At 40.1% G+C, this 15144-nt stretch overlaps 1 protein-coding gene across 1 annotated transcript; it reads left to right on the top strand.

Moving 5' to 3' along the window:
• Window positions 1-968: 968 nt before the first annotated feature.
• On the top strand, window positions 969-14752 carry oaz2a (ornithine decarboxylase antizyme 2a). The gene is given in 6 exon segments (XM_039809740.1): window positions 969-1179; window positions 8331-8397; window positions 8399-8479; window positions 10040-10212; window positions 10776-10861; window positions 12125-14752. Coding segments are annotated over 6 exon segments (648 nt in total). The 5' UTR covers window positions 969-1069; the 3' UTR covers window positions 12256-14752.
• Window positions 14753-15144: the final 392 nt, after the last annotated feature.

Here is a 15144-nt window from a genome sequence, read left to right as displayed (position 1 = left end):
GCTAGACTGAGAGAATTACTCAGTATTTTTATTTATTTACCTTCGGCATCTATTAGAGATTTGACCAGCTTTTTTCTGGTCATGCAACTGTTAGAAACATGCCGTTTTTTTAGGTCAGGTAGAATCTATCTTCGTTGATCCTGTATGTTTGTTTACCGCTTTCATGGCTGAACTAACATTACAGCTGTAGCGCGCTGGGTTTGCGTGTTTACAGGTATATCTGGCATCCCGGCCTGGCTGACAAATTGGGCAGTTGATGGTCAGACAGGTCAAAACACAAACAGAAATTCCGTCACGAAACGGAAAATTCAAAAGGAGAAATTACTGGAATTAGCATTGTTGTCAGAAAAGATAGAATTTAAACTTAGCATGTTTCCTCAATATCTGATGACGCATTGGGGTCATTTCGGGATTTATTACAGTAAATATATTATATATTGGACCTTTAATATTGGGTTATGATTATTGATGCATGCATACATAATCATCATCATCATGTATTTAATTGATGATTGTTGACTGTATTTTGTATTGTTTATCTGATCTGAACCTGCAAAGTAACTCAAATTATCAAACAAATGTAGACTAGTAAAGTAAAAAGTGAAATCTTTGCCTCTAAAATCTAGTGGAGTACATGTTAAGGTTGCAGAAAATGGAAATACTCAAGTAAAGTACAAGTACCTCAAAATTGTACTTATGTAGTACTTTCCAACACTGGTAGCCTATGTTTATTGGAATATTACATTAATCTAATTAAAACTACAATTTAGTTGAAATAAAGTTGCAGTACACTTAACATAAAACATGATCATTACATAAATTCTGCGGGGATTGATAATTATATGTTTTAACTGTTTTGTCAGTTTGTTTACTTTCTCATGAGGCTTATGAAACCAGCCTGATATGGATTACCCATGATGCCTTGCTCTAGCTATAAATCCCCCCTTCATGCGCTGTGACCCGCAGTCGTGTGCTGCTGCAGAGCAATGCGTAGGAGTAGCTACGATCTCTCCCACAAACAATTACACTAGATACACCTACCGCAACAAGGATTTGCCTTAATTTACGGATGGTGAAATTTTCTGTCGAGTTTTTATCGAATAGTAATTGTTTTAGTTGTAAGAAAGGACCTAAAGACTCGTGTTTCCTCGAAGCTATCATGCTGAACACAGAGGAAAGGTAGGAGGATGCTAATATTGTTTGTTTGGTTGTTAAACCTGTATAGAGTTGTGCTTGTTGAAATAGTTTGAATTTACTTTAGTTTTAGCTAACGTTAGCTCGCAAAATAGCAAGAAAACAACACCGAAAAAAGGACAGGACGCTCTGACCGGACGCTTTAAACAGACATGACATAAACATGCGCTGCTCGTTTTATGTTTGCAGACTGACCTCAAGATGAACAACTGTTTTATACGATGTTTTTTTCTAACTCGCTGCGGATGATTTTTAGGAATATCCAGAGAGATGTACTAAATATTATTTGGTAATATTTCTCTCCGAGTGTACACCACAGCAAAAAAGCATCCATGAACATAACATGCATAGTTAAAGGGAAATTAATTATTACTTGTTTTAGTGGTGGATGTGGAGGCCCTGGAGGGCTGCGAGGCTCACTTATACCCCAGCCAGGATACGTTTTTTTAATTTATTTATTTATTTTTAAATCCCCCATTACATCGCAAGTATGAGACTTTTATTATCTTAAGTGAAACTGAAAGTTGTTTCACTGTTCAAATACTGTAAGACATGGGGCTGCAACCAAAAATTAGTTTAACTATTGATTAATCTGTTGATTATTTTAATCGAATACTTGATTAATCGTTATATCCGTTCAATGGCCCAAATATATTACATTTTATTATTTACAAATCTATCAAACCGAGAAAAGTTGCAGGTACTTGCATACAAGTAACTAGAAAAGGCAAATGTTACACAGCTTTGCTTAATAAATAACGTAAATGATGAATTGATTACTCTTACTTCAACACTAAAGAGACTGCTAAGCCTACTGGAGAAATTACATTCCCACTAATGATAGTGCGGAAATGATTAGTCGATCAATGGATTGGTTGATAGTCAAAAAAGCAATTGACAACAAAGTAATTGATAAATCAAAAATGTCATTGGAAATGAAATATCTTTTGAGTTCTGGACTGTAAGTTGAAGTGAAGAAACAGCTTGTTCAGGCTAATACCACTGTCACTATTGAAAAAAGTAAAGTTTAATGATATTTCATAAACACATACCTTATACATTTTACAGTTGTAAAATGGGGTAGGCTTTTCTACCACTGTACATGGTGTACTGAAGGTAGTGCCATACCTTCACTAAAAAAAATAAAAAATGATGCTGTTGTACTAGTGTCACCATAGTAGTCATATAGGGAGCTGGTGTCATGGTGGTAGTAATATGTCTTACTAATGCAGTCCTGGTTTATGTGAGAAGTGATAATAAGGTAGACCTAAGATTCATAATTTGATGTGCAATTGCATGGATAAATCATAGTGTATTGTGTTTTCTCTTTACAAAAACAAAGTTATGTTTTTGTCCTGTGGGTTTTATCATCTGATACAGAGAGGAAGAAGTTAATTGATGCTGTGAGCAGTGGCTCTATTAGCTATGTTACTGCCATGTCAGCTGAAGGCATCAACTGGCCTACATCAGCCTGGTTGTATAACCCCCTCCCCTCTACTGGTTCATCAAGCATCAATGGATTCTGTTTTTGTGTGTGAGAGGCTTACAGGGGTGCGTTCGGTCAAAAACAGCTGGATTATCAGACCTGACCTACCTGAGTGTAACTAAGTCCCCCTTTAAGTGACTGGCAGACCGTTCTTGTTAGTGGTTGCTGTGGTTTCTGGAAGATTCTGGATCTGAGCGCTGTTGAATTTTCTGTAACGAAACCTAAACATTCATTGTGCCAACCGGTTTTAATCAAAGGTATCTGAAATGCAGAATGGCAGCCAAGACATTTAAGGCACAAATGCCACCACAGATAGTTTTGTGCTGGACACACCCAACCAATTGTTCCTCTGCTTGACACCATCTTTGTTCTTTGATGAATAGATTGATTTTGTTTCCTGTCAAAGCTAATGTTTTCGCAGCAGGCGAGGTGATAGGCATGCAGGCTCAAATGCTGCGTTAATAAGATGGTCAATTATGACTCTGCTTTGCTCGGTCGTCATTTGGTGTCATACGCTTATTTATTGTTGCCACAGGTTTACCAAACTGTGCCTCTAGTGACAGCCTGTGCTGAATTACACTGATGCAGGTTTTGGATGTAATGAACTACATTCAGCCTGAAATTTTGGGTGGGGCAAATGTCTGTGTAAAGGATGTTTTTAAAGGTCCAATGACATGGTGCTCTTTGGCTGCTTTTACATAGACCTTAGTGGTCCCCTAATACTGTATCTGAAGTCTCTTTCCTGAAATTCAGCCTTGGTGCAGAATTACAGCCACTAGAGCCAGTCCCACAATGAGCTTTCCTTAGTATGTGCCATGTCTGTGTCTGTAGCTATTGAGGAGGAGAGAGAGGGGGGGGGGGCAAGGTGGAGGGTGGGGGTAAGGCCTTGACCAACTGCCACTTTGCTTGTTTGAAAGCCATGATGTCTCTCTCATGGGTGGGCCAAATTCTCTGGGCGGGCAAAGCAGAGAAAGGGGAGGTAACCTTGCTCCTTATGACCTCATAAGGAGAAGATTCCAGATCGGCCCATCTGAGTTTTCATTTTCTCAAAGGCAGAGCAGGATACCCAGGGCTTGGTTTACACCTATCACCATTTCTAGCCACTGGGGGACCATAGGCAGCCTGGGGGAATGCATATTAATGTTAAAAAACCTCATAAAGTGAAATTTTCATGCCATGGGACCTTTTTAAAATTGCTGTGTACTACATATTAATGCTGCCTTTTTGTTGCATTCTTAATTGATGGGGCTTCTATTTATTTAGTTTCATTATAATTATATGAAGGTATAACTATTCTAGTCTCCCAAAGTGGCAATCCTTCCTTTTTTTTTTTTTTTTTAAAACGTTTACTTATGTTTTACTTGTTTATTGCACTTCACAGTCAGACATGCTCACTTTTGTTATTTGCTTTAAGACTTTGCTTATTTGAATAGCCTGCTTTATGCTGGCTGGGTTTTTTAGGCAAGTTTGGTTGTGTTTGTTGCCTTCTGTGTGTCTGACCATGCACAGCGAAAGTTTGGGTCCAGGGGTCAGTGCAACGTGTTTTGACAGGGATACATCCATCCACACTCCGAGCATGTGTGCCTTTCCTGTTTCTGTCACGACATCTTTTCCGACACGCTGCTCTGCCAAACGTCCAGGGGTCGGAAGAGGTCTGAGGACTCTCCTGTTTACTTTACTGCATGGTGTTGTTTATGTCTCCGACCTAAACCATTTTTGGGCCTGACAAACTTGTTTATGTTGAAAATCTGGGTTAAAGTGTGTCTTTTTTTCATTGTGAAGCTGGTAATTATAGTGTTAGAAGTTGGGTTTGTGTGTTTCAGCATTCTTGGAGGACCTGCCAGAGCACTTCCTGTTTTGGTTGAGTTGTGTATTTCTTGGCTGTCGGTTAAAACTCTGCCTCAGCAGCCAGCCAGCCAACTCGGGCTGTTCACCCCCTCAAACAATTCACCTGAATCAGTTCTCAAAACAACTCCGAGCTCAGGAAGAGCACACTGGCAGTGAAAGCATTCATCCTTAAAAAATAAAATGTTCCTCTTGCATACACACTCATGCCTCCACCACTCCTAGCCGAATCGGACGATGACGCACTTGGCATCTTTGAGTCTCCCTGCAACACACAGGTGATTAAATCCTCACCAGCATATTAATACAGTCCAGAGTTGTGAGTGGTGCACATTCAAGTTGAGTCCATTTCAAGTCGACATTCTATAAAAGCGTAACCTATATATGTTTGTAGGGTGACCTATTGGGGACTTAAGGCTGCAGCTCTATAGCTGGAGAGGCATCATGGTATGTGTGTGGGGAGTGAGGAGGGCTAGTGTGGCTGAAATGTCAGAAGACGAAAGTGTTGCCTTTCAAAACAAGGTGGCATTTCCACCAAGGACAGGCTCTCCTGTCTGTTTCTGGGAAGGGATGATGAAAAGAGAAGCAGGTCTTGACATCTTGGCAAGAGGGCTAATCTCTTCCTCCATCTGCGTCCTACCTGTCGTCCCTGATGCAGTCTGTATCGCTTTCCTTTCTATGGAGTAAATGAGGAGCATCTCTTGGCAGTCTAAACTGTTTTTAGAGGAGATTCGTATAGATTTTTCTATAATTTAACATTTTTTATTTAAACACACACACACACACGAAAAGTTGACACAGTAACTACAATATTCAAAACCATACAACAAAATAAAAATGGATTCCACTAATTTAACTTACTGTAAAAACACAAGGAAAAACTAAAAGAGATTCATGAAAGGTTGAGGTTACAACACACAGAAAGCAGCAGTACCCAGCAGGTATAACCTAAACATCTAGCTGAATCGTTACACATGTTAATTTGGTTTATAGTTTGTAATTTTGTTACTCAAGTACTACACTTAATTACAATTTTTAAGGTATTTGTGCTACATCTAATCTACTACATTTCAGAGGGAAATATTCCCTTCATGTGCTTTTTACTCCACTACATTTATCTAACAATGTAGTTACTGGTTACTTTTACGCACACATTTTTTATTTATTTTTTTTTATCTCAAATCTGATGCTTTGTTCTAGATTAAACCAGTGGTTTCCATCATTTTCACATCTCAACCTTGCGAAGTTAAGAACCAAGAAGTGCAGTTTCTGCTGCAAAGTAAACAGGCCAGGCATAATGAGCTTTGTTTTCCGTTGCTCTCTCTCTTGGGTTGTAGCTATGCAGATCAAGCTGTCCGGGTTACCTGTCTAGTGTTCAGGGAACAAACCGAGATGCATGTATCTGATGTTTTACTGAGGTACATAACTCGGTGATGTCAATAGTCACTCAAAAACATGTCTGTCTTGCTGATGCAGTTTCAGACAAAAGTTTGTCTATCATTTCGGGTTTCATTAAAGGTGCTAGAATCCCTCGGGGCAAAACTGAGGCAAGCTGGGGAAGGTAAATTTGACAACATGAGAATCTTCAGCCTTCATGTCCAGGCCCATCTGGCAGTGTTGTCCAGCTGCCATTATGTCTGGTTTGAGATGCATGACTGTAACTCAAAACGCCAGAGATGTGTGTTCCCAAAAGCCTCGCAAGCTATTTGCAGAGGTGTTTACAGATCACGTGCTTGTTCATGGTGCATGCCTTCTTCCACACGCACAACCCGTCAGGAACTCTTCAAATCCAGTTCTAAATCGTAGGCTTTCATGTTAAACTATGTGTCAGTGAACTAAAACTTGCTGGAGTTGGCCCACGTCATTTGTTTGAATTGTGGTCACAGGGTTGGAGAAATATGCGAAAATCTATATATAAAACCAACAGGACCTGACTAACTAGTCCACGGAAGTCTCATGTTAAATGCCACCAATTTCCAGTCAGTGTGATACTTCTTCGAAGTAGAAACTTGTCTGGCAGATCTTCTGTCTGAGGCAAACATTACAATATTTCTCATCAGAATAAAGTCAAACTGGAGGACCCCAAGTTATCATAGACTGTAAAATGAGTGGACGTAACATCCATGACGTCACCCATTGGTTTATGGACTGCCGTTTTGGAAGCCTTTAGTTTGGCGATACGGGCGTCACCGTCTTGGTATTTTGCAACCGGATGCGTCAGTTTTTGACGAGGGGGTGGAGCTGGGGAGAATTGATGCGGCCATGCCAGTGATTTATGAGGTTTATGGTTGTAGTGGCTTATCGGTAAAGGCAGAAAAGTTGCAGATTCACCAGCTGGTAAACGCGGAACCCTGGGTACTGGTGCCGTTCATCTGCATAGGGCAGTTCAGAAAAACTTCAAACTTTTTTTCAACTTTTAAGTTACCAGCTAACGCTAGCAGTAGCTAGCTAGCTTGGTTGGCAGACGCACAGTGATAGGGTAAACGTTTAAGATTAAAACATGGACAACACCCAAAAACAAGTTCACAGCTATTTTAATGTACACAGTGCCATGGATATGCATTGCTAAGCCCCTGTCGTGATTGACACGTTGGTGTTTAGCCATGTCCCTAAAGCATCCCCTGCTTTATCGGTTATTTTAAAAATAAATGGGACCATAATTTACAAAACGGTATTGAAGAACACCTGAAAGTAGCGATTGAGGCCATGAACTCGTTAGGAAAATGTTTTATTGAGGTAATAAATCAAGTGAGAAGTAGGGTTATTTAGACTTCTATAGAAATGGCTTGAAACTGATTTTTCTTTGTTCAACCATTGGAGTTTCCCCCTGCCGGAAATTGGATAAAGTGCAGGTTTAAGGCACTACCGCATTGGCTTCACTTTTCAGGCCCGGAAGCTTCATCCATTATTTTACAGTCTTTGGTTAGAATAGATGTTTGAACCAACAACAAACAGCGTTCTGGTAAATCCCTCTGGCTATCCTATATGTGGCATGTTGCCGCAGGTGCTTTTCTATTTACTTATTACAGGGACATGCTTAATGAAGTTTAAATGGGGTTGTGTGAGTGAGGTAACAAGCTGAGAGGTTTACATCAGTAATAGAGCAGGATTAGTCATGCTGTTAACACTAAGGATTAGAGATGCCCTCTGGACTTTTCTTGTAAACGTACAAAAGAGGTCTAACAAACAGACGCAGTGTCGAATGCGTTTTCTTCCTCTTCCTCATTCCTCAGTATCAAAAATACTTTTTCAAACTTTTAATTGTGTTGTGCAGAGTTTACATTCATGTTACTTCCCTTGTCGTCTTCGTTCCCTTCTTTGTTGGTGCTCTGTTTGTTGTGTTAAACTGCCAACTCCTTTTATTTTACTTTTAAGCAAACTATTGAATAGCAGTTAAGTGGCCTACATTTGCCTCCCGGTATAATTCTAATGCGTATTTGTTTAATGGAACGGTTTGTCTTGCAAGTGATGTCAATACTGTCATCATTGCAAACAGCACTACTAATAGGTGCAGAGTTTGAAGATGATTATTGGAAGTGACAGGGGCGTAGCACAAAATTCTTGGCCCTGTAGAAAGCCATTCTCTATGGGCCCCTCCCCACCACCACAGCTATTCATTCTAACATCTTTTTTGGCCCTTCTCACATGAGGGCCCTGGGTACTCCAGTATTCCACCCCCAGTCCGACACCCCTTGAAGTGACCGTGTGTAGAAGGATATTTAATTATTATTTTTTTTTTTTTTAATATAGAGGAGGTACAGGACAAAAGCTGAAGTTCTAACAGTTTTAATCTTTCTCCTTTCAGTTCCTGGTTATCGGGGTCTCGGCTGCCCTGCTCCATCCCTCAGTCTCCGGGGCCTCTGTGGTGTTCCTGATGCCCCTCACCCACAACTGAAGATCCCGGGTGGGCGAGGGACTGTCAGGGATCACTCTCTCGGCGTGCTACTACACAAGGTGACCGTCCTAGACTTCACACAACTACACAGAGAGCTGTAAAGCTTCCTGCTGACATCTGCATCTGGGACAGAAACCTATAACTACGCAACATCTGGACCCATAATACAAAGTGCTGCTTACAAAACAGTGGGAAAGCGCAGGGTTCAGAAATTAGCACCAGCCAAATGCTGGTAAAATATGCAATTGGCTGGTAGATTTGCTTTACTCACCAGCCAAAAAAATAATGGTCATGTAACATTTACTAGCCATTTGGCTAGTGGACAAAAAGTTAATTTTGAACCCTGTACATGCTTCTGACTGAATTGCAGTGATATCTTGGTTGGTGAGTTAACAAGCAAATATGGGGCCCATAAGTGTCACATTTAACTTGTTATAAAGGGTTTTTTTTTTTAAGCTTAAAAATTCTTCTCTCCTGCTCATCATCTGCACCTGCAGTGGATTTAATGCATGAGTTTTCTTGTTGGGCTCAAAGTATATAGTAATGAGTTTATTCACGAAGAGATAACATCAGAGGGTAGAATAATATAGATTTTTAACAGAACAATTTATTGCGTACACACACACACACACACACACACACACACACACACACACACACACACACACACACACACACACACACACACAGAATCCCTGGGGATTAGAGGTTTAGGATCAGACAGATCAGTCACAAATGTCATTAACGTTCTCATCTGTCCTCAGCGAGCAAAAAAAAACTTTCAAATTTGGTCAAACAACTCTTGGATACATTATACATATTTACAAACCTTTGCATGACAGTTGGATCTATGATACTTCTTCCAGAGTGACTAAGACAACATCACAACCAATTATTTGCAGTATATCAGCAAACAATCTAGTGCAAGAGCTGCTGCAGGGATAAATAATGGATAAGGCAACAGGGTACACATTCATTTTCTGCTTTTGATCTAGAACTCATGCTAACCTGTCATTACAAAATCATGTCTGACAAATGATCTGAAGACTAGTATAGCTCAATGAGTTAATAAAGGCAGAAGTGTTTTTGACCAAACACGAGTTGTCTAATGCAGACAGGATTCAGTGCTGCTTCTTTAAGATACCGACCACAAACCCTTCCTCTTTGACTCCTTTCACTTCAGAGCTGCTCTCAGAAGCAGAAAGGCCATCTTCACACAACCTTCCATTTTTTTTGTTCTCTGATTTTTAAAGTTTAAAGAGCCCAGTGGTGTAGTGGGTAACAATGGGGTACTATCGCTGGTTAAGATGTAAGCTCTCAACAGTTCTTCACCTGCTATCACTGCCAATTGAGACAATATTAACTGCATTATGTTTTCTGATATTATAGAAGGGTAAACATGTCTGTATTTTAAGTTGTAATCAAGTATGTATGTGACTATATGTCTACTATAGATTGGGTCTTTAAAGGTCCTATGTTTGTAGACCATTCAGCCAAATCTCTCTCCAGTTTGAAAAAGAATATTCTCATAAATGCTGAAAAATAAATAAATAAATAAATTAAAATTGGATCAGTAAACTAAATGTTTTTTTTTTTCTGTCCTCCCTGTCATAATCCAGGATGAGAAGTTAACGGTGACACAGGCAACTCCAGCGAGTGGAAACCCCTCTTTTCTCCGCTTCCACTACCAGCTGAATGAGCGCCGCTCTGCCTTTTGGGATACGGTTCTATCAGGAGACAGCCTCTTCCTGGAGATCCCTGCCGGGCAGCTAGTGGAGGGGAGCAAAGAGGGGTAAGGATGTATTAAGAACCCCCTTTGGGCACTATTCCTTAATGATCTTGTTGAGTGCAAGATGTGTTTTACAGAAATCAACCAATCGACTTTTGTCAAGATCAGTTGTTTCACTCCAGTATCAGAAATGACTGGTTAAACTAAAAATAACCGTGTCAAGTCTTAGTGGAAGTCTGCACACCATATGGGTCTAAACTGTACAGGAGAGGCTGTAGTCATGTTTGTAAGGCTATCAATGTGTCTCAAATTAAAATGGAGGCTAATACATTTCTGTTTACATTGCCTGACTTTGTGTTTGGCTTTAATCAATGCCAAAGCAGAGTAACCTTGCCTGCAGCGGCCGGCTTTGCAGTCGCAGTCTCTGCAATGTTATGTAAAGTTGCAGCACTTATGTAAAGAGAAGAAAAAACATAAAAATAAAAACCTTGTTCTCTCTCTCTCTCTCTCTCTCTCTCTCTCTCTCTCTCTCTCTCTCTCTCTCTCTCTCTCTCTCTCTCTCTCTCTCTCTCTCTCTCTCTCTCTCTCTCTCTCTCTCTCTGTGTGTGTGTTCATGTCGTCCTCAGGCTAACTGCTCTGCTGGAGTTTGCAGAAGAGAAGCTCAAAGTTAACTACGTGTTCCTGTGGTTCCATAAAAACAGAGAGGATCGATGTAAGAGCTCTTATTATTTTCTAACGGGTTTTTGTTTTGTTACAAATTTACTGCCAAAAGAAGAAGCTGCTCCCAGCTGTTGTTGGCTAAATAAATAGTTCCAGAAAGGTATTCCTCCCAAAATCACAAAGCATCAGATTCAACTTTAACTGTAACTTAAAGGTCCCATGGCATAAAAATTTCACTTTGAGTTTTTTTTTTTTTTTTTTTTACATTAATTTGAGTTCCCCCAGCCTGCCTATGGTCCCCCAGTGGCTAGAAATGTCGATGTGTAAACCGAGCCCTGGGTATCCTGCTCTGCCTTTTGAGAAAATGAAAGCTCAGATGGGCTGATCTGGATCTTCTCCTTATGAGGTCATAAGGAGAAATGGCACATACTAAGGAAAGCTTATTGTGGGACTGGGGCTCTAGTGGCTGTAATTCTGCACCAAGTCTGAATTTCGGGAAAGAGACTTCAGATACAGTATTAGGGGACCACTAAGGTCTATATAAAAGAGACTTCAGATACAGTATTAGGGGACCACTAAGGTCTATATAAAAGAGACTTCAGATACAGTATTAGGGGACCACTAAGGTCTATATAAAAGAGACTTCAGATACAGTGTTAGGGGACCATTAAGGTCTATATAAAAGCATCCAAAGAGCACCATGTCATTGGACCTTTAACAATGGGTCAAATGAATACAAACCCACAGAGAATTATCGCCAGACTCTGCAGTTGCAACCTTTTAGTGTCTTTCAGCTCGTTGTTGTGGTCTTAAAAGAACACTCCACGGATGTAGCATTGCACTCTTTTAACACTATTAAACTCATGATGGAGAGTTAAAGGATCACAATCAGCTAGAGATATCTTCTTTCTTATTCCACACATTCTGCTTACTTAATCTGGCTCCTACATTACCCACAATGCAGCTTGGTCAGAGATTTGTTTTTACTGTGCTAGAAGCAGCTAGCAGATAGCCTCACGTAAACAAGGAAAGGGCTACCAAGGTCTGGTAAACTCACTTCAGATACAGTATTAGGGGACCACTAAGGCCTATATAAAAGCATCCAAAGAGAGAGGTGTGTGTGTGTGTGTGTGTGTGTGTGTGTGTGTGTGTGTGTGTGTGTGTGTGTGTGTGTGTGTGTGTGTGTGTGTGTGTGTGTGTGTGTGTGTGTGTGTGTGTGTGTGTGTGTGTGTGTGTGTGTGTGTGTGTGTGTGTGTGTGTGTGTGTGTGTCATTCAGGTGACTCCAGTTGAACACTCTTCTTGTTTCCTCGCCAGTGTCCATTATCAAGACGTTCCACTACATGGGCTTTGAGATTGTGAAGCCAGGCCACCCCATGGTACCGGCCCGGCCTGATCTGGCCTTTATGGTTTACTCTTTGGACAACAGCAGCTCAGACGAGGAGTGACTGCCACACCGTCTCCTGACACCTCCCTCTCCCACCCTTGCCTCCTCCCTCCCCCTATAGAAACGCGCCTTCTACCCGTTTTCTTCCTCAAGCAATCGAACCGGCCTTGGCTCTTGCTCTGTCATAAACCAGGAAGGTGTCACCAGTTTTATTTTATTTTTTCCATAGACTTGTGATTCAAAGGGGGTTGTTTGGGAGTGGTAGGATGTCCATGTGAGGCAGACAACCCCCCTCCTTCCCCCTTTCCTCGAGGATATTTGCAGATTGGATAAACGGGGAGTGGCATACTTTGAACTAAGCCATCACATGCATCTTGGGATTTTGGCTTTTTTCTTTTTTTTTTTTCTGCGTAGTTGTTTCTCTCTTGGCCACATCATTTTTTTTATTTTTTTTTTTTTTGTGCTGCCAACAAGACAAACAGACAGTTTGACATTCAGGGGAAGGTGGTGTTTTACATTAAAATTCAGCACATCTCTCCTCTGACAGCATCAACCTTTTTATAAAAAAACAAAAGAGACTTTGGATTGTTTTTGTGTGCTTTATATCATGTAAGATGTGTTTGGTTGAGAAAAGAGGAAATTATGGGTTTGGTATGGTCAATAAAATGTATTTTTTCATTATAATATGGATGGGTGAAAGCCTGATCTGTTACATTTAACATTAAAGCACATGTAAGCATTTCTTTACACTTCTTCCTGATATAAGGCATCATTCCAGCACATCAATCACTCTAGGGTTGTTGGCTCTAGAGTGTTTTTTTATTTTATTTTTTTTGTTAGCTTTATTTAGCCTAAAAATCACTCTAGCCATAGATGTGGAAATGCCCTGTTTAACCCTTTGACACTGTCTCTCCCGACGTGTCAAAGCTAAGAAGCAGCCTGTATGTTGAATGTCACAAAAGGGTAGCTGCCAGCTGGCTGAGAAAAACGCCTTCTCTCCTACTCCTCTGCGCAATAATCAACCTGTCAGGCTGACTCGGAGTTATTGACGAGCTATAGAGGGGGACGGCCTCGCTTTTCTCTTTGCTCCTTACAAAGAAACAAACGGGTAAGAGTTTGTTTTTGTTTTCAAAGATCATAAGCTGAATAATTGTTAGTGTGAGATGGTCAGGCTTAAAAAGAAGCGCCACTTACTGTTACATTGCATTAAAATGTATACATGATGTATGAAACTAGATAAGCTTTAGCCCCAGTTTGTGCCCCATGTATTCTCATTACACACCCTCCTATTTTGTCTTTTGACCCTTGTGTTGTTTTCCCGTCGACCATGAAAAAAACACTAGTTTTTGACGTTTTCATCTGGTGTTTTTTTTTTTTTTTTTTTTTTTCATCGTTTTTGTTGCTTTTCCCAACGTGTTTTTTTTTTTTTTTTTTTTTTTCTACATTTTTGGTGCTTATTTCGACATCCCATATTTTCCGATTTATATACATTTTTGTTTAAAAACGGGTCAGATTTCACCCGAGGACAACATGAGGGTTAAATATATAACCTGTTGCAAAAGCCCAACACTAATTGTGTTATCTGAAGGTGTTTCCAGGATCTTCAAATGCTCTTATAACCATTTGATAACATAAGTTTCCTATTCAGGTAGCTGGAAATGACATTAGGTCCTTGCTTGCTCTGTACAAGAAACACGTTATGTATGAAAATACAAAACTATACAATTTAAGATAAATGTAGGCACAAACTGGGGCTAGTGAAGCTTCATTCAGTCCTGTAGAGTCAGCAGTACTGCCCCACACCAGTTGAAAGCTCGATTGAAACGAGGCTTTTTGTGCCTAAAGAGGAGAGTGCAATGTTAATATTTTTTTACTCGAGTCTTACTGAGATGTGTCCATTTTTTTCCATATTTCATCCCATGCAGATTCAAACCTGTGTGAGGAAGAGTTTATTGTAGATGTACAACAGGAGCACTTGTGATTACCATATATGCAATTGGAGTTTTAAAAAAACCCCGGAGGAATCTTGTGCAGTTTTTTTTTTTTTTTGGTGGTTTGAAGTAATCTTAATGAAAAAAAAAAAACGCCAAAGAATCCATTCTGTCTGTAACATGCTGTCGATTGAAATCCTCTTTCAATATTCAGCTTATTTAAACCTAGTATGGTATGTATGTAATGCAATATTAACCTACATTCCCCATGGCAGCCATACTACCTGTAACACCTAAAATAAACATGATCGTAGTCTGTTCCATATTGGTGATGGGATGCGGTGGGGGCCTTTTTCTTCTGCATGTGTTCAGATCATATGAGTCTTCATTGCATCTGACTGAGCCCTGGCAATGAGCTGTTAGGAAATGTCAATATATGGATTTTCTCAGAGGTATATTTTTATGTATGTATATTTCTCAAATGTTTACTGTGATAGTTTAGGGATTTATTTTTTTGTTCTCAGTGACATAGTTTCAATAACCATTCAATGACAATCCACACTTGTATACTTTGGAATTTTATGTCTTGGGGGGGGGCAAAAACAATAAAGGTTATCTAAATGGGTGTTTTCTGTTGTGTACAGCTGTCACATGTTTTCTTGCTGTGGGGCTTTGTTTGAATAGTTGTGTGTTTTTCAAGACAGTAACTGCAAGTGTTGAGCGATAGCAAACATGCAGAGGGAACAACCGAGGAAGCAAGCCAAGGTTTTAAAACTGAGAAGCCACAAAATAACTGCAATTACACAGGCACAACACCATGGCAGCCACATTAAGATATGATATGAGATAAAACTTCAATGGCTTCAAATGGTCCAAAATGCAGCCGCCAGATTCCTGACTGGGTTTCGCAAACATGAACATATCACTCCTATTTTATTGTCTCTTAACTGGCTGCCGGTGCGCAACAGAGTTGATATGAAAATAATGCTGTTTGTCTTTAAATCTTTAAATGGTCTTGC

Source organism: Perca fluviatilis, chromosome 8 (genome assembly GCF_010015445.1).
Source record: "Perca fluviatilis chromosome 8, GENO_Pfluv_1.0, whole genome shotgun sequence".
Classification (NCBI taxonomy): domain Eukaryota; kingdom Metazoa; phylum Chordata; class Actinopteri; order Perciformes; family Percidae; genus Perca; species Perca fluviatilis.
Note: the sequence above shows the minus strand (reverse complement) of the source record. Positions and strands in the feature narration are given on the sequence as shown.